The 21,149-nt window shown below is 41.4% G+C and overlaps 1 protein-coding gene across 1 annotated transcript in view; it reads left to right on the top strand.

Moving 5' to 3' along the window:
- The first annotated feature begins 1,650 nt into the window (after nucleotides 1–1,650).
- The window catches only part of RNF150 (ring finger protein 150), a 283,735-nt gene continuing 264,236 nt past the window's right edge, over nucleotides 1,651–21,149 (top strand). Inside the window, exon 1 of the mRNA XM_032246510.1 lies at nucleotides 1,651–2,331. Coding sequence (XP_032102401.1) covers nucleotides 1,848–2,331 — 484 coding nt within the window. The 5' untranslated portion in view covers nucleotides 1,651–1,847. The remainder of the gene's footprint in view (nucleotides 2,332–21,149) is intronic.

A 21,149-nucleotide genomic window follows, 5' to 3' on the forward strand; every position in this document is an offset into this window, starting at 1 on the left:
CAAATTCTTCTAAGTAGTTCTTCTTGTGCTTGCTTCTAATTTGGGTATAGCTGAGGCTCTTTGCTCTTCCTTAACAGTCTCCAGCTGTTTGCACTGCTGCCGGAAAAAGAGGAGTTGTACTGGCGAATTTTCACTAAGGAAGAGCTGTAAACACGTTAAAGTCCTGGGGAAAAGGTAGACTTTCATTTTTAAAATTTAAATCGTGAATGGATCCTGAGTTCTCTGAAAGAGCATCAGGTGGAAAACACAACGTGAATGGTAGAGAACCCTCTCACAAATATTTCTAGAGACTATATGGCAGGTATCTCAAGCGAAGGAAAAGCATGATCGAGAACAAATAACCACCATCCAAACGTCTAATTGGTAAGGAACTGTGCTGTACCACAGTTTTAAGAACACTACCCTAGGGGGACTGTACTGTCTGCTGACTATTGTAATCCCTAAGCTGGAGAGCACTCTATAAACAATAACCCAAACAAACATCCCTTGCTTGTTGGTGCTGCGAGTCCCCTGTTCCCAGTCATGACAATCAGAATAAACACAGTACAGAAACGTCTCACTGTTTTCTCTTCTTATAGAGTGAGAAAACACCTATAAGAAAACAAATATTACATGTTTGCTTCTAGATGGGCAGTACTTCCTACTGGAAGCCCATTCTTATACCCATCTTAACAGAGTGCTTGCTAGACCAGCAGCATCAGCATCACCCGGGAACATGTGAGAAATGCATATTTTGGGGCCCCACCCCAGATCTACTGAACCAGAAGCTTTGTGGTAGGACCCATCAGTCTGAGTTTTTTAAAACTAAAGATTTGATAGCAACGGCCCTATATATTCCAGAAGTAGCATGGAAAAACCTCGATACCAAACAACCTTACACTTGGCCTTAGGACAGGTAATCGGGAAGCTCTCGGTAGTTCTTCCAGCAAACGAGAGGGTCGTTTACGAGCGGCACATACATTTGCTATATGTAACTCTCAGGAAGTTATTCCTGTGCTCAATGGTCCAGAGGTCGCTTCCCCTTTTCCCCCCACCTAGATCGAATCGCCCCTTGAGGCTGAATTTGAGACCCGGCAGGGGTCGCTGCTGCCCAAAAAGAGAGGCCGAGGGAGCGTGGCAAGAGAAGCCCAGGAGCTTTGACATCACACTAAGCTCCTCCTTGCACGCACACATTATTACACACACACACAAACATACAGACACACACACGGACCGCGTACTCCGCTCTGCCCGCTGGTTCCCACTGCCGCCCGCCCGCGGCAAGTGTGTGCCCCGGCGCAGCCGCCGGCGAGGCCAGGAACGCAGCGCCCACAGCCCGACGGAACCGGCGCGCGGCGGCCGCGGCTGCAGCCGGACCTGCGCGCCCCAGCGCTCGGTGGCTGCGGCCGGGACACCCTCGGCAGCACCCCGCACCGCAGCGCCCAAGACTGCGAGCCACCGTGCCCGCCCCCGTCGGGACTGGAGGGCGCAGGGCCGCCACCCTGCAAGTTCCTGGGCTCCCGGCCACCCTTATGAGAGAAGGCGAAGCCGGGCGAAGGAACAGGACGCTCGGCAGCAGGACTCCTTCTCAAGCCCCGCGGGCCCCCTCCTCCCGCGTCCCCCGGGCGCCCAAGAAGCAAAATGCAACCGCCGCGCTCCGGCTGAGAGGGAAAGGGGCCGGCACCATCCGCTCGCCCGGAATCCGGTCCCTGCGGCGGCTGCGCGTCCGGGCCGCGGCTCCTCGGGCCCGGGAGTGAGCAGCAGCAGCAGGAGGAGAGGCGGCCGGCCCGGGGTTGGCCGGGGCTAGGGAGGAGGGACGGGGCGGAGGGAGGGCGCGGGGGGCGGGGAGGGGGCCCCGGCGGATAAAGATGGCAATGTCTCTCATCCAAGCGTGCTGCAGTCTGGCTCTCTCAACATGGCTGCTTTCCTTTTGTTTCGTGCATCTGCTCTGCTTGGACTTCACCGTGGCCGAGAAGGAGGAATGGTACACTGCCTTCGTGAACATCACCTACGCCGAGCCCGCGCCGGACCCCGGGGCTGGGGCAGCGGGCGGCGGCGGCGCGGAGCTGCACACGGAGAAGACGGAGTGCGGGCGCTACGGGGAGCACTCGCCCAAGCAGGACGCCCGCGGGGAGGTGGTCATGGCCAGCTCGGCCCACGACCGCCTGGCCTGCGACCCCAACACCAAGTTCGCCGCCCCGACCCACGGCAAGAACTGGATAGCCCTCATCCCCAAGGGCAACTGCACGTACAGGGATAAGATCCGGAACGCATTCCTGCAGAACGCCTCGGCCGTGGTCATCTTCAACGTGGGCTCCAACACCAACGAGACCATCACCATGCCTCACGCGGGTGAGTGGCCCCGCGGGCGCGGGGGAGGGGAGCCGGCGGGGACGGAGGTGCCTAGAGGGATCCAGGGTCTGCCTCCCGGCTCCTTCTGGGAAGTCAGTGGGGCGCCGAAGACGGGTCTTGGTTCCCTGGAGCGGTTGAATTTGGCTCCGCGTCTCTTAGGGTGCTTACAAAGAGAAGATGAGCTGTTTGGTGGAGGGGAGAGGCTGCCAGAGAGCTTGGCAGAGCGCCGCTAGGACGAGGGCTCAACGTGGCGGGCAAACTTTTCCGAGGGGGACCTGGAAGGTGGGATTTGGAGGGCGGGGCTCAGATATTGTAGGTTCTAGGTTAGTGACCGGCCCAGCACTTGTTTGGAACCGGTAGATCTGATAACACAGTACTGCTCTTGGGTCTGTGCATCAGGTATATCCCTGATGCAGGCGTCCCTGTGTATCAGGAGAGTGGTACGGTTACCAGCTGGCAGCTCAGCACCGCGAACTTGCTTCTTCAAGTCAGGTTTCAGCTCTTCGACGGAAAGTTCCCCTTCTGGGTTTACGTTCTTCGTTAATCATATTTAAAGTGCTATGTTCTGCCAGGCTGTCATCCAGAGAAACTGACAGGTGGCCACGATGGTAAATAATAACAATCCTCAACAAGCCAAGAAGAGTGTGATGGCCCTAACGTTGTAACTACTTTTCTAGTTATTGCATTATCCTTTGCCTAATTGGGAGGTTAAATATGCTGCAGGTTTTCTGTGGCTGGAAAGAAGGGTTTTCAGGCTAGGAAGAGTAAGTTTTTGTTAATGATCGCAGGTACCAGCACTAGAAATGCATTACCGTCCCAAAACTCAATAACACATATGTCTGACATAAGCAATGTTCCCTGATGGTAGGAACCGCTCTCCCCCGCAAATCAAAAGCCATCCCCAGGCTTGTTAACGTTAAGTCCATAAGCCACTAGTTTTAGCAGACTATCCTTATGTCAGGGCTTGCTGCTTGCATTTATGTGCCTGAGAAGTGGGCCCTCCTTCCCCAGAGGGGTTTTTAAGCTGAGACTGTGGGATCCAGTGCCCAGGAGGGAAGAAAAATGACAGATGCATTTTCTGAGTGGAGTCTCCTAGTCAAAAGTATTGTTTTCTTTAAAAACCAGATTTGACTAAATAGTTACGCTGCTGAAATGGAACACCAAGCTCTGGCTACATTTGCAGGAGTGTTCTCTTTGAGGACAAGTTTCCATTCAGAGAGCTCATGTCACCTATTAGTGAAATATTCAATTGGTTTGCCTCCAGTAATCAACACCAGCTGTTTTGGCCAGGGAAATTTGTCAACCTTACAAACAGGTGGGGAGGGGAAATGTTCCAGACTTCTAAAACACAGGCAAGAAAAATGCGATGTGTTAATTAATGAAGAGGAGGAGAGGCAGTTACTTTCTTAGAAAAGTTACCATACAGCATTTTCAGAATATTCGATATATTTTTTTGAGCACGACAATTTTCTAAGGGAAAAGATGGTACTGTAACCTTGAATCATAGGAGCACTACTGAAACTTTGATATTCAAGGATGTTAAGGACCGTGGAAAGCACTTTAAGTCACGTAAAGTATCTTTAGATAAACATGTTACTTAATATTTACAACCTCAATGGAAGGGGGTGAAGGAGGCTTTTGTTGTTGCTCTTTAAACTCCAAGAAGATTGTTAGCTGACTTTGTGAGATTCTTTGTTTCTCTGTGCATATGCATGAAATCTTAAACTCGCCTTCTTTGAACATAAAGTAAAATACATCATTTGTTCCTCTCTAAAAAGGTTCTCTAGAGCTGCCAACATATTGGATCAATTAATGGCTTGCTTATTTTTAAAGAAAGCAGATTTCCCACACAAATGATGCTTGATTAAGACAGTGGGAGTAGGAGGCTTAGTAATACTGTAGTTTGAAAGTTAAAGGCAAAAAAATTGGAAATTCTCTATTATCTAATTGTTCAGTTTCCAAAAATGTATTAATGCTATATCTGGCAAAACCCAGAAAGCTCCATATTATCTTCTGACATTTTGCCGCATTAGGAGACTCACTTTAGTCAGAGGCTAGCATTGATTTCTGCTAGAGTGTCATTATGAGCAGATACATGTCAGGGTAGCATGGTAAACCCTTGACTATACTCTGAAATTTGTCTGCCTAAATCTCAAACACTGCCAGCACTTGTCTGACTGTCAGTGCCTTGCATGTAGCTCCAGATCTTGAAAGTTTTATGTAGTTAAATTTGAGGTCAGATTTCTAAATTCAGTTTGGGAAACTACACATTTTAGATGCTAATCAAATATTTTTATTTTATGAACTTGAGTTACAATACCAGAGAATCTTCATATTTGTAAACTTTAAAATTCAATTTTTAAAAAGTTTTTTAAAAATGCAAAAGCTGATAATGTATCACCTTTCCCCTAGATCCTTTGTTTTTGGAACTGATAGATTTTAGGTGAGGAGAAAGTCTGGATTTAGAGCTATGCAACCTATTGTTTAACATCTATGCATTTGCATATCTTGAAATTCAATTAAATAGTAATTGTTTTCTTTTTTCATATACCTTTTCTGTTTTTTTTTTCTTCTTTTCCTGCTTAAATAATGTTGAGTTTCTTCCACTTATATAACTATGACTTCTCATTCAAAAGGGCACAGCTTCTCCTGGGGTAGACCAGTAGGTTTGCTTTATAACAAGTCTGTCTCCCCTTCCCCAAGTATAATAGCTTTATTGAAATAAAAACATACTCTGCAGTTCACTCATTTAAAGTATACATTTCAATGGCTTTTAGTGTATTGACGGAGCTGTGCAGCCATCATCACTATCTAGTTCTGAAAAGAAACTCTTGTGCTTCCCCATTATTCTCCAACTCCCCATTATTCTCCAACTCCTAGTCACTCGCCATTATTTCCAAACTCCCAGCCCTAAGCTAATCTACATTCCATCTTTATGTATTTAAATGCATCTTCTGTACATTTCATATAAATGGAATCATATAATATGTGGACTTCTGTGATTAGTCTCTTTGATTTAGCATAATCTTTCCAAGGTTCATCAAGGTTGCAGCATGTGTCAGTACTTAAGCCCTTTTTATTGCTGAATAATATTTCCTTGTATGGATATATTACATTTTGGTATCTATTCATCAACGGTTGGAAAATTATGTTGTTTCTACTTTTTGATTGTTACGAATAATTGTGCTATGAACGTTTATGTATGAATTTTTGTATGTACATTTCTCTTGATTATATACCTAGGGGTAGAACTTCTGAGTCATATGGCAACTCTATGGTTTAATCTTTTGAGGTACTTCTAGACTGTTTTCCAAAGCAACTGCATCATTTCACATTCCCACCAGCAGTGCTTGAGGGTTCTAATTTCTCCACAGCCTCATCAACATTCATTATTTTTTTTTTATTTTGCCCATTCAAGTGGATGTGAAGTGTTCTTCATTTTGTTTTAAATTTTCATTTCCCTGATGACTGTTACTTTTTTAACATATTCTTAATTCTTTTTTCTGCTTTTCATTTTTTTCCCTTTTCCCTTATGCCAACCATTATTTAATCTTTTCCAGACTTTCAACTCATACACTTTTTTCCTAGGAAAGAGAGAGAGTGATTAATAGAGAAAATCTGCTTCTCTCACTTTTTTTTTAGAGCCTATGGACCAGCAATTTATATGTCCCTTATTAAGGGATGTTAGGCCATATCTTTAGTGCAAGAGCACCAAGAAGGCCATAGCAAAAAGCCTACAGAAATGCATCTTCCAATTAGTAAAAGCCCCAGAAGTGAACTTTCAGGTATGGGCAAAGCCAGTGAGACCCAAATTATCTCCTCAAAGCTGGTCTGATGCCTGCCTGTGAACCTTCTTTCAATATACTCTGAGAAAAATGATGATATTAGAAATTTCTAGAGGCAGTTTAGGGCACTGATAAATTAGGAGTGTATCCTCTCGAGCCAACCACTTGGATTTGTGTCCTGGTGGCACTACTTTGTCACTGTGTATCTTTGTGCAAATTACTCAACCTCTCAGGGCTTAGGTTTCCTCATCTGTGAAGTGGAGGATAACACCATCTACCTCAGTTGCTTATTACGTGAATTAGATAGATAAATGCATGTACAGTGGTTAAATCTGTAGCTGGCACAAAGCAGTCAATAAATGTTAACCCTTCTAAGCACTGAACTCAGTGACACACAATGACATGCAGGAGCTGCAGACTGGATCATCATATCTCTCAGGCTCACTGAGCCCCTGGCAGCCAGCCTTAGGAAAGAATTCCTTATTTACCCTTTCATACTGAAGAGGCCAGAGCAGTTGTGCCAATTTGTGGCTTAGCGAATTGAAACAGGGTGTTCCACCTCCCTCTGATTGATGAACATTTAAGATTCTCCTGTTGCATTTGTACTTTCTTTTGGCTTAAATTGAAATCTCATCATAGCAAGGGCATGTGTGATAAACGTGGTGGGCTATGTGCAGGCTATTTGTGACTGAGTTGTGATATTGAGGAAATGGTATGTTGTTGTTTTTTTCCTTTTTAAAAGAGTATGTTTGATATCTTTCTGTTTGTCTATTGCTACTATGTAATTAACAGGAAATTAAAAATCTAGCTGTCTAGGAAGAACTTTTGAGAGACTAGTTCCTTAACAGCAACTTGGAGATGGAGGAAGGGAGGAAATGGTTTCAGTAACTCTGGAGAACATGTTTGGCCCTTGGAAAGGAGGAGCCTAGGATGGAGTATATCTATGTATTCTAGACTTGTCCAAGATTTGAGGCAAAAAGTAGTAGAACTGCTGAGGCTCTTCCTCCTTAGGTGGGTGCTCAGAGTTTAATTTATGGATTCATGCTACCTTTATGGCCATTATTTTGATTGCTGAAGTCTACCTTAGCCTCAAACTCTGTAAAGGACCTAGCTGCTTTAATTTAATAAAGTTTTTTTAAGAACTCATTTTTCTAGAATATTTATGTGTACGTTTGCTTTACATTTTTCTTTAAGTGGTAAGATCAGCTCTCTTTATTTTAGCATGTCGGGGTTGGGGAGTAATAACATTGACCAAATAGTGTTTACTCTATGCCAGGAATGTTCTAAGCATTTTATGTATATATAAATTTAATTCTAGAGCTGATCTTACCACTTAAGAGACGGAGTTTCGCTCTTGTTACCCAGGCTGGAGTGCAATGGCGCGATCTCGGCTCACCGCAACCTCCGCCTCCTGGGTTCAGGCAATTCTCCTGCCTCAGCCTCCTGAGTAGCTGGGATTACAGGCACGTGCCACCATGCCCAGCTAATTTTTTGTAGTTTTAGTAGAGACGGGGTTTCACCATGTTGATCAGGATGGTCTCGATCTCTTGACCTCGTGATCCACCCGCCTCGGCCTCCCAAAGTGCTGGGATTACAGGCTTGAGCCACCGCGCCCGGCATATAAATTTAATTCTTACAACAACGCTGTGAAATAGTTATCCTTATTGTCTCTGATGGATCGGGAAACTGAGGCAAACTGTGTAACTTGGTCATGCAGGCAGTAAGTGGTAGAGCTCGGCTTGCAACCCAGGCAGTCTGTCTGCTGGTCTCTGCTTAGAGCTACAGCTCTGTATACCCTCTCAGCTTGAAAGGGTATTCTGAAGGCTAGATGTGGGTAGTGGTTACTTAATCATAGATACGGGAAGAGATTTAAGGCTGATTTTCTGTTTCAGAATATGTTAACAGATGCATTGTTGGCTTGCAGGAATGCATCTTAATTATGTAATGGAAGAATGGGACCTTATGTTTGGGCCTCGTCTCTTGTAGACCTCCCTCTGATTCACCATTTGACTTCAAGTCACTTTTTCCGTTCTCACCCTCAGTTTTCTTACTTACAAAGTGCAAGGTTTGGTTTAGTTGACCACTAAGAGGTATTTCAACTCTAAAATTTATTCTTATTTAAAACTTAGAATACTTTGAGTAAATTTCCCAGTTTCTGGCTTCTTGATCAGAAAACCCAGTAACTTGGGCCTGCATTCCCCCATGGCAGGAGTAGCTGGAACTGAGCAGTGGCTGGCTGTTCCAATGTGCCCTCTAGTTGGTCCAAGTCTCCATCACTTTTTACCATCAGGCCCTTGGCCTGCTGTGTTCATTTGTGTTTCTCATCTCAACCCCAAGTTCACAATGTTTGGGACTCCATCTTTATGGAGCCAAACTAGGGGTAGTGAGGAGGAGTTACAGAAGACAGACTTGGTTCAGCAAAGGAAAAACAAATTCATAAGAATAGAAGTGTTTAGAAATGGAAGAGGTTTCCTTGAAAGGGTAAGCTTTCTCTGGCATTGAGATTAAAACTGAATGGGAACATTGTAGAATTTCTGATCCCAGGATTTATGGACTTCCAGTGGGTGACAGCTTTAAGGGCCTTCCCAAGCCTTGAGTGTCTGTGATTCTCTATCATTTAGGTATTTAAGAAACATATTTTTTAAGAGCCTCAGTTCTCACTTCATTTTTCTCATTAGATACATACAGTCTAGCTATCATTTATGCTTGGCCTTGATCTTCCTTGCCAAAATACTCTCACCTTCTCACTTAGTATGCATGTATTTGTGTATGTATTTATTTATTTTGCACTAAACTGTAACTCTTCACAGGTCTGCTAGCAGAAATTCCAATAGCCAGAAATTCTACACTCTGTTATTAAAAGCCATAATTCATCTAAGTGTTAAATAACATTCTTGGCAGTGTAGCTTAAGATGACCTGGGTGTATGACTTGTTTATGTATTTTAGGTCATAGAAATGCATATCTAGAGGATTTGGAAGAAATCTTACCTCTGTCTTCTAATCCTTGATAAAAATTCAATCATCATCTCTCCTACTGGCTCTCTTAAAAATCTCCTGGCTTCTCAAAAAGGAAGTAATTTTATAACCATGAAATCTGGAAAGGTCCAGAAAGGACCTGAAGCTTCTTATTTATAGCTCATTCTTCTAGTTTTCAGAAAACAGTAATTGTGCCTCTGATATGAAGTTAATTTGTTTAGAAACCAATCTCAACTTTTGAAAAGCTAACCATTATTCTTGCTTAACCATTATTGTTGCATTTCTGGCCATTAAGCATAGTATATAAAGAATTTAATATTTTGATCATCCTGAAAGTCTTCCGTTTATCCCTAGAAGAAATATTTCATCTTATATATACTGTAAGGAACATTTTACTTGTTGCTGAGAGACTGAAGTGATGTTGGTGTTGTGTATTTGATAATGTAATTTGACAGATGCTAAATTTAAATTGAAATTCAAATCCTATGCAGATTATCTTAGCTCTTGAGGGTTTTGGTGGTAATATAAAACCCAGAGAAACAAAGCAGCGTCGTGCCGTGTAATTCTTCTATTAAGTTGCAATTTACAGTGGTTCTATTAAATAGAAATCCTGTCTACAGGTATAATGTGACCTTTACTCTTATTTTAAACTTTGAGGTATTCATCACTTGACAGTTTAATGTATGGTAGGATAAATGTGCTTTGTATTTTGAAGCCAAAATATTAATGACCATGGTTAGATCTAGGTCTCATTTTTCTATAGTAAAAGAGGAAAATTAAATTTATTTTCCCATTTCACGTTTGTGGTTATAAATTGCTTTCTATAAGTAGTCTTCACTATTTTACTTAGCCCTTTCCATACAATATAGTGTTATTTAGAAAAAGATTTTTTCTGAAGGTAAGCATCATTGGTCAGAAAATTTAAGCTTATGCATTGGCATGTTAGGCGTTTATATAGTCAGTTTGTGAACATATATTTCATATTAGAGATTTTTAAAAAATATTTTGGAAATCTCTGTTAAATGTATAGTTTGTTCGTATCTTTTTTTAGGCAGACAGATATGAGTACATATATTAGGTAAGAGGGATTATCAGGAAATGTTTCGTTTCTTAACCATTTCAGCCTGGAATCTCTATTATAAATGGCTTTTTATGGCTAGCGTCCACTTACACACTATTGAAAACACAAAGATTGGAGGTTTTTTGGAGAGATTGTCAGTAGACAAATCCAAAGACCTTTTTCCTCCCTTTTCTCTTTTCTGTTCCCCACTATCTCAGCAGGTATTCATCTGGACCATTCTGTAGCCATGCATTGATGGAACCCACATCAGAAATGTAATTCCCAATGACCCAAAGAAGAATGGAAGAGGAAAGATATTTTCCCCTTCATTTATGTGGGAAGATACATGGAATGTTCTTTCTCCCAGAAATCCACAGAGCTGGCTGCCTCTTCAGCTCTCTTTACTAATGTGATCTTATCAGGAAGGCACTGCCAGGCCACTCTTCTCTGAACAGCAGCAGCCTCCTCCTACTGGTCCCCAGCACACTGGGACCCTCCCGGCTGCATGTTACCTACGCTTAGCATGTTTACTGTCTCTTCTCACCACAATGCAAGGGCCAGGCCAGGTGTCAGAGCCCGGCATCAGAAAGTGGTAGACTTGTTGGGAGCAAGAAGAATTTACTGACAGCAGTATAAGTTAGAAAAATTTTATTAGATAGAGGGTACCTGCATAAGCGGCAGAAAAGTGCAGCGGGGGGCCTCAACAAGAGAGGATAGAACACACCACAGTGGGTTTTTCCTTAGGGGTATTTATGGACCTTAAAGTGGGAGCTGAAGGGTAATTTGGTCCATATTAGCCATGTAAGTCCTGATAAATGATCACGTTTGTAGACATTTTGGTGCCTTGATGTCAGCAAGGGTTGCACAATGAGTTTCTATATGCATGCATTCTGGAGATGTATAGAAATTCTAGTTACTTATACATTTTTTGGGAAGGAAATCTGGAACCAGTTGCTGGCTTTACATAATAGGGGAAGTCTAATTACTTCTGAATTCCTTAGATAAATAGCTTTGTCTCTGGATGGACTGCTTGATGGTTACCAGGTGATCTTTGCTCTTCTCAGTAAGTGCCATAAGAGTGGGGCATTTAGACAATTTTTTTTTGTCCACAGTTAAGTTCCCAAGCCTGGAGCAGTCCCTGGCACACAGCAAGTACTCAGTACCTATTGCCAAATAACCTGGAAACTGGGAAGATGGACTATGTTGACATGTTCACTCTAATTTCATAAAAACTATAATTCTATGCCATTAAATATGCCTCTTAGCATTTGACTCATAAAGTAGGGGAAGTTTTAATTTGACTCTCCCATTACAAATGTTTATTCATTTTGTAGAATGTGGCATGAAGTGGGTGCCTGGTTTCTGTTCTTGGTCTAAGGGGAAAAAGGCATACTAGTAATAAGCAGAAGGCCATAGAGTGTCAAAAAGGTTTGGAACCAAATACAATTCTGTGCATGTGTTTACTGTCCTGCAGCTTTAAATATGTATTATAAAACCCTTTTCTTATTTTAAATGGAATACATGTGCTATATAGAAACATTTGAAAATATAGGCCATTTAAAAAGAGATAGAACCATCCACACTCTAATATTTTTTCATTACATTTACTTTTATCAAATGGGTAATATATTGCTGGTATGTTGTTGTAGCTTTTAAAAATTTAATTGTATATTTTGAAATTTCCTTGGTTCTTCCAAGATATTTCTGTGATGTTTCCACTTTTCTCTTACATAAGCAGTGCTGCAGTAAACATTCACATGTAGCCAAACATGAGTTTATGTCCATGAATACTTCCTTAGGTCAAGTTCCAGAGTATGAGATTAGTCAAAGGCTATTAGTGTGTAGCTGTAGAGCAGTTGTTTCTTTTTTAGTAGCCTGCATGGTGCAGTCTTCAGATGTCTGCTCACTCAGGAGCATGGTGCTTCTTTGAAGGATCAAAAAAAAGCACCTGTTGGAAATTGGCGGTCCTGCTGCTGTGGGGTCCTGTCACAGCTTTTTAGCATCACTTTGCTCCAAGCTACACTATTTTGGCAGCTGAGGCAAGACACTGAAGGTGGCGAATCAGGAGAAATGAAGCCTCAGAGATAGAATCATCACAATTACAGATGGTGAAACTCCACCTCCTCCCTTACACTCCTCTGTGTCTGGGGGATGCTGAATGCAAATTGGACCAGCAGTTAGGAAACTCGGGTTTCAGTTGTGGCTCTCCCTCAAATTGACTTTTCCGTTGGCAAGTCACTTCCCTCCTCTGGGGCTCATTTTCTTTCATTTGAAAATGGTGAGCGGGAGGCTCCTGGAGGGGAACTTGGTTGAGATCAGTGATCTCCACCCTGAATGCATATTGGGATCACCTGGGGATTTTAAAAGTTATGGCTGCCCAGATCCCACCTGCAGAGATTCTGATGTAAATGGTCTGTTGCAGGGAGGGGACTCCCCATATGTTTCTAGAGTGCACTCAGCGTGGACAGTCACTATGTGGAATGAGTCTGAAATCTCCTTCAAGTTCTTATACTACGTGGTTCTTTATTAACCATTTAAAGAAATAGTGTTTTTCCTTTGAAAGTATCAAAGTCCTACGTAAATAAAACTTAACTTTCTTAATTTCCCGAGAACCATAAGGATTGAAATTATCAGTGTATGTACAGTATTGCTTAAATCATGAATTTGTGATTCAATGATACAGTAACTGGGATTTGGTGATCAGCAAGAAGGCAAACACAGCAAGTACAGGAAAGCAGTCAAAAAGGATACGATAATGAGTCAGAAATGATTAGATCTTGTATTTAAATGAGGTGAAATTTCATCTATATGCTAAACGTTCATTTTTATAAGAGTAGTTCTCCAAGCTTCAGAGGTAGAGACACTGTACTGTTTTTACCAAGTAGGAAGGACCCTCTTCCACTCATTGTGGTTATCATTACCCAGTTTGGGAGACAGAATAGGTAATGGTGAAAAAGAAGATTCTGGTGCACAGTTGACCCAGTTCTGAGCCCTGATACAGTCACTTGTCTAGGGAGACAGAAAGCAGCATAGGGTGGAGATAGCTATCAGACGTCACTCCCTTGGTGAGGATGAGCTTCCACTGTTTTAGGAAGCACTGCAAGTCCTGCTGGGCAGAGAGGGTCTGGGAGCTCAGGAAGCAAGCGTTTGGGCTTTGGAGCCCTCGCCTGTAAAGTGAGCCTCCTATGCTATCCATCAGAGCTGTTGTATGTGACTTCTTACATTACATAATGCTGTAAAGGGGTGACTCTGAGCATGTAATACATAACTATAATTGTTGTCCACAGAAACACACACTGAATCTGATCACATCTTATCACCATTGTCATCACCAACTGAGTCCAAGCTATCATGAGCTCTTGCCTGGACTGCCACCGTCGCCTCCAGCTGGTGTCCAGCTTCCCTTTCTGCCCCCTGCCGTTTGCTGCCCGTAGAGCAAACAGAATGAACTTTTGAAAATATAAATCAAAGGCAATCACTCCTCTGCTCAAATCTTCCGGGGGTCTCCCATCATACTTGGAACCAAGTTAAAGTTCTTGCCATCGTCCTTAGGGACCTCCATGGCTGGGCCCCTGCCCCCATCCAGCCCCTTTCCTAATGTGCTTGCCACACTCACTCCTTCCCAGCCCATCATACCTTCTTGCTGGTCCTCAAATGTTCCCAGCCCAGGACCTTTGGAAACCAATTTTTCCAGATTTTTAAAAAATATTTATTCACATAGCAAACCATCATTTAAACATCTCTTTATGCTTTTAGAATAATTCCCAAACAAGAATGTCTAAGTAGCCATTTATCTGTTTCTCTCATATTTAACCAATTCATTATTTTTAAGTTCTGTTTGCTATTTTGCCACTTGTACTCCAAGAGAAATATCATCCAGCAAAGTACAATTTGGCAGTGTTTTAGAATCATGAAATTTTATTGCTCAAGTGAGCAGGAAGAGTAGCCAGTCATCACCGTCGATTTTTTTTTGGATTCTCCCTAGATATTCACATCAGTCACTCTTTTCCATCATCATCACCCTTTGCCCCCTTCATCAGAGAGTTTTCTCTGGCCACTGTGAAAATATTTCATCTGCTGTTCATTCTGTCTTCTCTTATTCTCCCTCATTTTTCTTACACTACTTGAAATTTCTATATAATTTTATTTGTTAATTTACTCCATTATTGTCTGTCTCCAGCGTGGGAATATAAACTCCATGAGGGCATGCTTCTTATCTTCTTAACAGCTATATTTATAGAACCTGGCATAGAAAAGGCATCCAGTGCATAGCTATTGAAAATATGAATGAACAATAGAATATGTACCATCCATAATTATCAGATGTACTGCTCACTTAAGGAATGGAGTAATAAATTTATATTATATACACTTTATCTGCCTTATGTTGAAGGCATTGAAGGCAAGATTTAATATGAATGCTTAAAAACTTGATTCTATACCCTGTGCATAGCAGAGATATTCTGGCTGGGACTGTGGTAAGACATTCATCTACTCTCTAACCTGACATTAACCCCTGATAAGGTACCTCCTGTTAGGCCCTTACCAGCTGCTGAGAAGACAGAAGTAAGAAAAGGGTGGTGCCCTGTGTCCTAAATCCTTGTGCTTCTCCTTAGGGATGGTAGGAGGCCTGGTGTAGGAAGCCAGTTATTTTCTGAGTTCTTTTATTATCATGCCGGTGTTTCTGAAGAAGCCTTGATGCTATTGCCTACCTTTGAGTATTTACATGCAGGTGTTTTGCTTTGGAGAAACTTTCTTTTGGATGTCTACAGGGGGAGTTTTTTATAGATAATGGAATAGATATGTCCTTTGGAGTCAGCTGTTATCAAATACAGAAAGTAATCTGAAAAAAGTAGCTGAGTATAGTGCTGTGGGATTGGGCACGCGGTAGACCAGGTGCCTTAAGGGGCCCTGACTGTTGATAGAAGGAATTGTATAGTGTGTTAGTAAATCCTACCCATCTGGATGTGTTGTGTGAATCTGTCTCTGTGTACACACATGGCTTCATTCCAGAAGAATTTGAAAATCAGTGGAGCAGGAAGAAGGATGTCAGGATTCCTCTAAATGAAGGAAATACCAAATTACAAATGACCAGTGAGGTAGATCAGGTTGTGACCTTTTGGGCAATGAGAGAACCATGAGATAAATCTCAAGTTTTCTTTTTAAATCATAAAAAAATGGCATTAGCCTTTTGTTATACTAATTGAAGTGTGCTCCAGAATGAATTTGATCTCCTGTGTATGTATGACTGGGTGTGGTGGCTGACACCTGTAATCCCAGCACTTTGAGAGGCCTGGGTGAGCAGATCACCTGAAGTCAGGAGTTTGAGAGCAGCCTGGCCAACAAGGCAAAACCGTGTTTCTACTAAAAATGTAAAAATTAGCTGGGCATGTCGATGGATGCCTGTAATCCCAGCTACTTGGAACACTGAGGCACGAAAATTGCTTGAGATCAGGAGTTAGAGGTTGCAGTAAGCCAAGATCGAGCCACCACATTCCAGCCTGAGTGACAGAGTGAAACTCTGTCTCAAAAAAACAATAACAACAGAAAAACACACAGCTCAAACTTTGGCCCATAATTGGTGGATTGATTTGGCAAATGAAATGGGGCATCACTTTGCAAAGGAATGGTGACCATGAAATAGGCCATTACCTTGCCTGGCCAGCTTGGTAACAACCTTATTGCTAAAAAGGAATGTTTTGTCATGCAGGTAGGCTGACTGGAGCTTAGTGTTTTTAGCATTTTTCTACTGAGTTATGTGACCCGGTAAGCCTCAGTCCCAAATTCCGTTCATCTTTTTGAGACATGGGAATTTCTGGTAAAGCAGACATACTACCCTTCTGTTGATAGCAGGGAGTTTGAATAGATACCGTCTCAACACCATGGAGTAGGTCTTTCAGAAGTATACAGTGTTTGCAGTTATTTGAAGTGCTCCAAACTCAGAAAAACCTGAGAGAAGGTTCTGGGCAAGGTGGCTCACACCTGTAATCCCAGCACTTTCAGAGGCCGAGGCAGGCGGATCATGAGGTCAGGAGATTGAGATCATCCTGGCTAACATAGTGAAACCCCATCACTACTAAAAATGCAAAAAATTAGCCAGGCTCCTATAATCCCAGCTACTCAGGAGGCTGAGGCAGGAGAATTGCTTGAATCTGGGAGGCAGAAGTTGAAGTTAGCCAAGGTCGTACCACTGCACTCCAGCCTGGTCGACAGAGCAAGACTCCATCTCAAACAAAACAAAACGAACCTGAGAGAGAAAGAACTCAAGAACTTTCACCTGTGTTCAAATGCCAAGGTCATAGGGCAGCAGGGTTCAAATGCAGGTGAGTACAACATAACCTTCTCCAACTGCCAGTGACTGTTGTCAAAAGCAGCCCACGGAGGGTCAAAGTTGGACCATGCCTCAGTATCCATGAGTTTGGGGCCATGTAGCACACTTGACACTGGCTCCCCAGGAAGCAGACCTTGTGTAGCTCTGACAAGAGCCTTAAATGAGATGGCCATATGATACTGGGGGAGCCTGTGAGCAGCCACTGTGAGGGACAGATTGGCCATTCTAACTATCCATTGAGCTCTGCTTCTCACACACTCTATTTTCTCTTCTCTTGGGAGAACACACTACTGAGGAAAAATTTTTTCATTTTTTGAATAAGCCAAGACGTTCTTTCTACAAATCACCCTTCCAGTTCCAGACTTGTCTATTAAATTCATCACCTTACTCATTAGAGGAACTCGGCAAATCTTTGTTGGATGAAATAAGTAATAGAAGGAAGAGAATTACCATATGGTCTGAACACACAGACTCAAGGTACTGCATTAGGTGTCTTCCATACCTCACTCCTTACACAGACCCTGTGACTTGGAAACTTGCCTGAAATCACAGATGGTTAAAAGCAAAACTGGGATTTTAATCCAGTGCTTTTTCTGCCACAGCCATGCATTGCTTAATGATATACACATATTCTGAGAAATGGGTCATTAGGCAATTTTATTGTTGTATGAACATCATAGAGTGTTCTAGATGGTATAAATGACATACAACAGGCTACACCATCTACATTTGTTCTGGATGGTGGAAATCTAGATGGTATAGCCTGTTGCACATCTAGGATGTAGGTTATAGTGTATTTCTCTTAGGCTATACACCCATACAGCATGTTTATACACTGTATACTGTAGGTATTTATACCAGATATATAAACATGTCTAAACATAGAATAATTACAGTAAAAATAGTGTCTAATAAACTGGAAACACTGTTTTCCACAAAATTAACTATAATTTGCCATTATTAGATGTACATTTGCAGCAATGCAATTATTTGTGTTGCATAAGAAACACTTCTTAGTGTAAGTTATAAATTATTATGGATTTAATTATTTCACTCATCGAGCCTTGCTACCTATGGCTATAGTAATGCTTGCGCACGCTCTCTCTCTCTTTCTATATATATATATGTATACACACACACACACACATACATATATACATATATATGTATATGTATACATACATATATATGTGTGTATATATGTATATATGTATTTTATATATATGTATGTATATATATGTGTGTGTATAGATATATGTGTATATGTATGTATGTATTTTATTATACTTTAAGTTCTGGGATACATGTCCAGAATGTTCAGGTTTGTTACATAGGTATACAAGTGCCAGGGTGATTTGCTGCACCCATCAACCTGTCATCTACATTAGATATTTCTTATAATGCTATTTCTTCGCTAGTCCCTCACCCCCCAACAGGCCCCAGTATGTGATGTTCCCCTCCCTGTGTTTATATGTTCTCATTATTCAACTCCCACTTATGAGTGAGAACATGTGGTGTTTGGTTTTCTGATCCTATGTTAGTTTGCTGAGAATGATGGTTCCCAGCTTCATCCATGTCCCTGCAAAAGACATGAACACATACTTTTTTATGACTGCATTCTATTCCATGGTGAATATGTGCCACATTTTCTTTATCCAGTCTATCACTGATGGGCATTTGGGTTGGTTCCAAGTCTTTGCTATTGTGAATAGTGCCGAAATAAACATACGTTATGCATGTGTCTTTTTAGTAGACTGATTTATAATCCTTTGGGTATATCCCCAGTAATGGGATTGCTGTGTCAAATATTTCTGGTTCTACATTCTTGAGCAGTGGCTACACTGTCATCCATAATGGTTGAACTAATTTACACGCCTACCAACAGTGTAAAAGCATTCCTATTTCTCCACACCCTCTCCAGCATCTGTTGTTTCCTGACTTTTTAATGATTGCCATTCTAACTAGTATGAGATGGTATCTCATTGTGGTTTTGATTTGCATTTATCTAATGACCTTTTTTCATATTTTGATTGGCTGCATAAATGTCTTCTTTTGAGAAGTGTCTGTTCATTTCCTTGACCCACTTTTTGATGGGATTGTTTGTCTTTTTTTCTTGTAGTTTTGTTTAAGTTCCTTGCAGATTCTGGTTATTAGACCTTTGTCAGATGGATAGGTTGCAAAAATTTTTTGCCATTCTTTTCGTTGCCTGTTCACTCTGCTGAGAGTTTCTTCTGCTGTGCAGAAGCTCGTTAGTTTTAATTAGATCCCATTTGTCAATTTTGGCCTTTCTTGCCATTGATTTTGGTGTTTTAGTCATGAAGTTTTTGGCCATGCCTATGTCCTGAATTGCATTGCCTACATTTTCTTCTAGGGTTTTAATGGCTTTAGGCCTTAAACTTAAGTCTTTAATCTATCTTGAATTAGTTTTTGTAGAAGATGTAAGAAAGGAGTCCAGTTTCAGTTTTCTGCATATGGCTAGCCAGTTTTCCCAACACCATTTATTATATAAGGACTCCTTTCCCCATTGCTTGTTTTTGTCAGGTTTGTCAAAGATCAGATGATTTTAGATGTCTGGCATTATTTCTGAGGCTTCTGTTCTGTTGCATTGGTCTGTATATCTGTTTTGGTACCAGTACCATGTTTTGATTACTGTAGCCTTGTAGTATAGTTTGAAGTCAGATAGCCTGCTGCCTCTAGCTTTGTTCTCTTTGCTTAGGATCATCTTGCCTATGCAGGCTCTCTTTTGGTTCCATATGATTTTTAAAGTAGTTTTTCCTAATTCTGAGAAGAAGGTCAATGGTAGCTTGATGGGAATAGCATTAAATCTATAAATTACTTTGGGCAGTATGGCCATTTTCACATTATTGATTCTTCCTAACTGTGAGCATAGAATGTTTTCCATCTGTTTGTGTCCTCTCTTATTTCCTTGAGCAGTGGCTTGTAGTTCTCCTTAAAGAGGTTCTTCAAATCCCTTGTAAGTTGTATTCCTAGGTATTTTATTCTTTTTGTAGTAAGTGTGAATGGGAGGTCATTCATGATTTGGCTCTCTGTTTGTCTGTTATTGGTATATAGGAATCCTAGTGATTTTTGCACATTGCTTTTGTATTCTAAGACTTTTCTGAAGTTGCTTATCAGCTTAAGGAGATTTTGGGCTGAGAGGATGGGGTTTTCTGAATATACAATCAAGTCATCTGCAAAAAGAGACATTTTGATTTCCTCTTTTTTTTATTTTAATAACCTTAATTTCTTTCTATTGCCTGATTACCCCGGGCAGAATTTCCAATACTATGTTGAATAGGAGTGGTAAGTGAGGTCATCTTTGTCTTGTGCCAGTTTACAAATGTAATGCTTCCAGCTTTTGCCCATTCAGTATGATATTGACTGTGGGTTTGTAATAAATAGCTCTTATTATTTTGAGATATGTTCCATCAATACCTAGTTTATTGAGTGTTTTTAGCATGAAGCGGTGCTGAATTTTGTAAAAGGTCTTTTCTGCATCTGTTAAGATAATCATGTTCAACATACGCAAGTCTGTAAACGTAATCTACCACATAAACAGAACCAAAGACAAAAACCACATGATTATCTCAATAGATGCGGAGAAGGCCTTCCACAAAATTCAACAGCCCTTTGTGCTAAAAACTCTCAATGAACTAGGTTTCGATGGAATGCATCTCAAAATAATAAGAGCTATTTATGACAAATCCACAGCCAATACCATACTGAATGGGCCAAAACTGGAAGAATTCCCTTTGAAATCAGGCACCCTAGACAAGGATGCCCTCTCTCATCACTACTGTTCAATATAGTATTGGAAATTCTAGCCAGAGCAATCAGACAAGAAAAAGAAATAAAGGGTACCTAATTAGGAAAGGAGGATGCCAAATTGTCTCTATTTGCAGACAACATGATTGTATATTTAGAAGACCCCATAGTGTCAGCCCCAAATCTCCTTAAACTGGTAAGCAACTTCAGCAAAGTCTCTGGATACAAAATCAATGTGCAGAAATCATAAGCATTCCTATACACCAATAACAGACAGAGAGCCAAATCAAGAGCGAACTCCCATTCACAATTGCTACAAAGAGAATAAAATACCTAGGAATACAACTGACAAACATATGAAGTACCTATTCAAGGAGAACTGGAAACTACTGCTCAAAGAAATAAGAAAGGACATAAACAGATGGAAAAACATTCCAGGCTAATGGTTAGGAAGAATCAGTAATGTGAAAATGGCCATTCTGCCCAAAGCAAAATGCTATTCCCATCAAGCTACCAATGACCTTCACAGAACTGGAATAAAACACCTTACACTTCATATGGAACCAAAGAGAGCCTGCATAGCCAAGACAATACTAAGCAAAAATAACAAAGCTGGAGACATCATGCTACCTGTCTTCAAACTATGCTGCAAGTCTACAGTAATCAAAACAGCATGGTACTGGTACCAAAACAGAGATATAGACCAATGGAACAGAACAGAGGCCTCAGAGGCAATACTGCGCATCTACAACCATCCAATCTTTGAGAAACCTGACAGAAACAAGCAATGGGGAAAGGATTCCCTGTTTAATAAATGGTGTTGGCAAAACTGGCTAGCAATGTGCAGAAAGCAGAAATTGGACCCCTTCCTGACACCTTACACTAAAATTAACTCTAGAT

This window comes from Sapajus apella, unplaced genomic scaffold (assembly GCF_009761245.1).
Source record: "Sapajus apella isolate SASKATOON/1434 unplaced genomic scaffold, GSC_monkey_1.0 scaffold61, whole genome shotgun sequence".
Taxonomy (NCBI): Eukaryota; Metazoa; Chordata; class Mammalia; order Primates; family Cebidae; genus Sapajus; species Sapajus apella.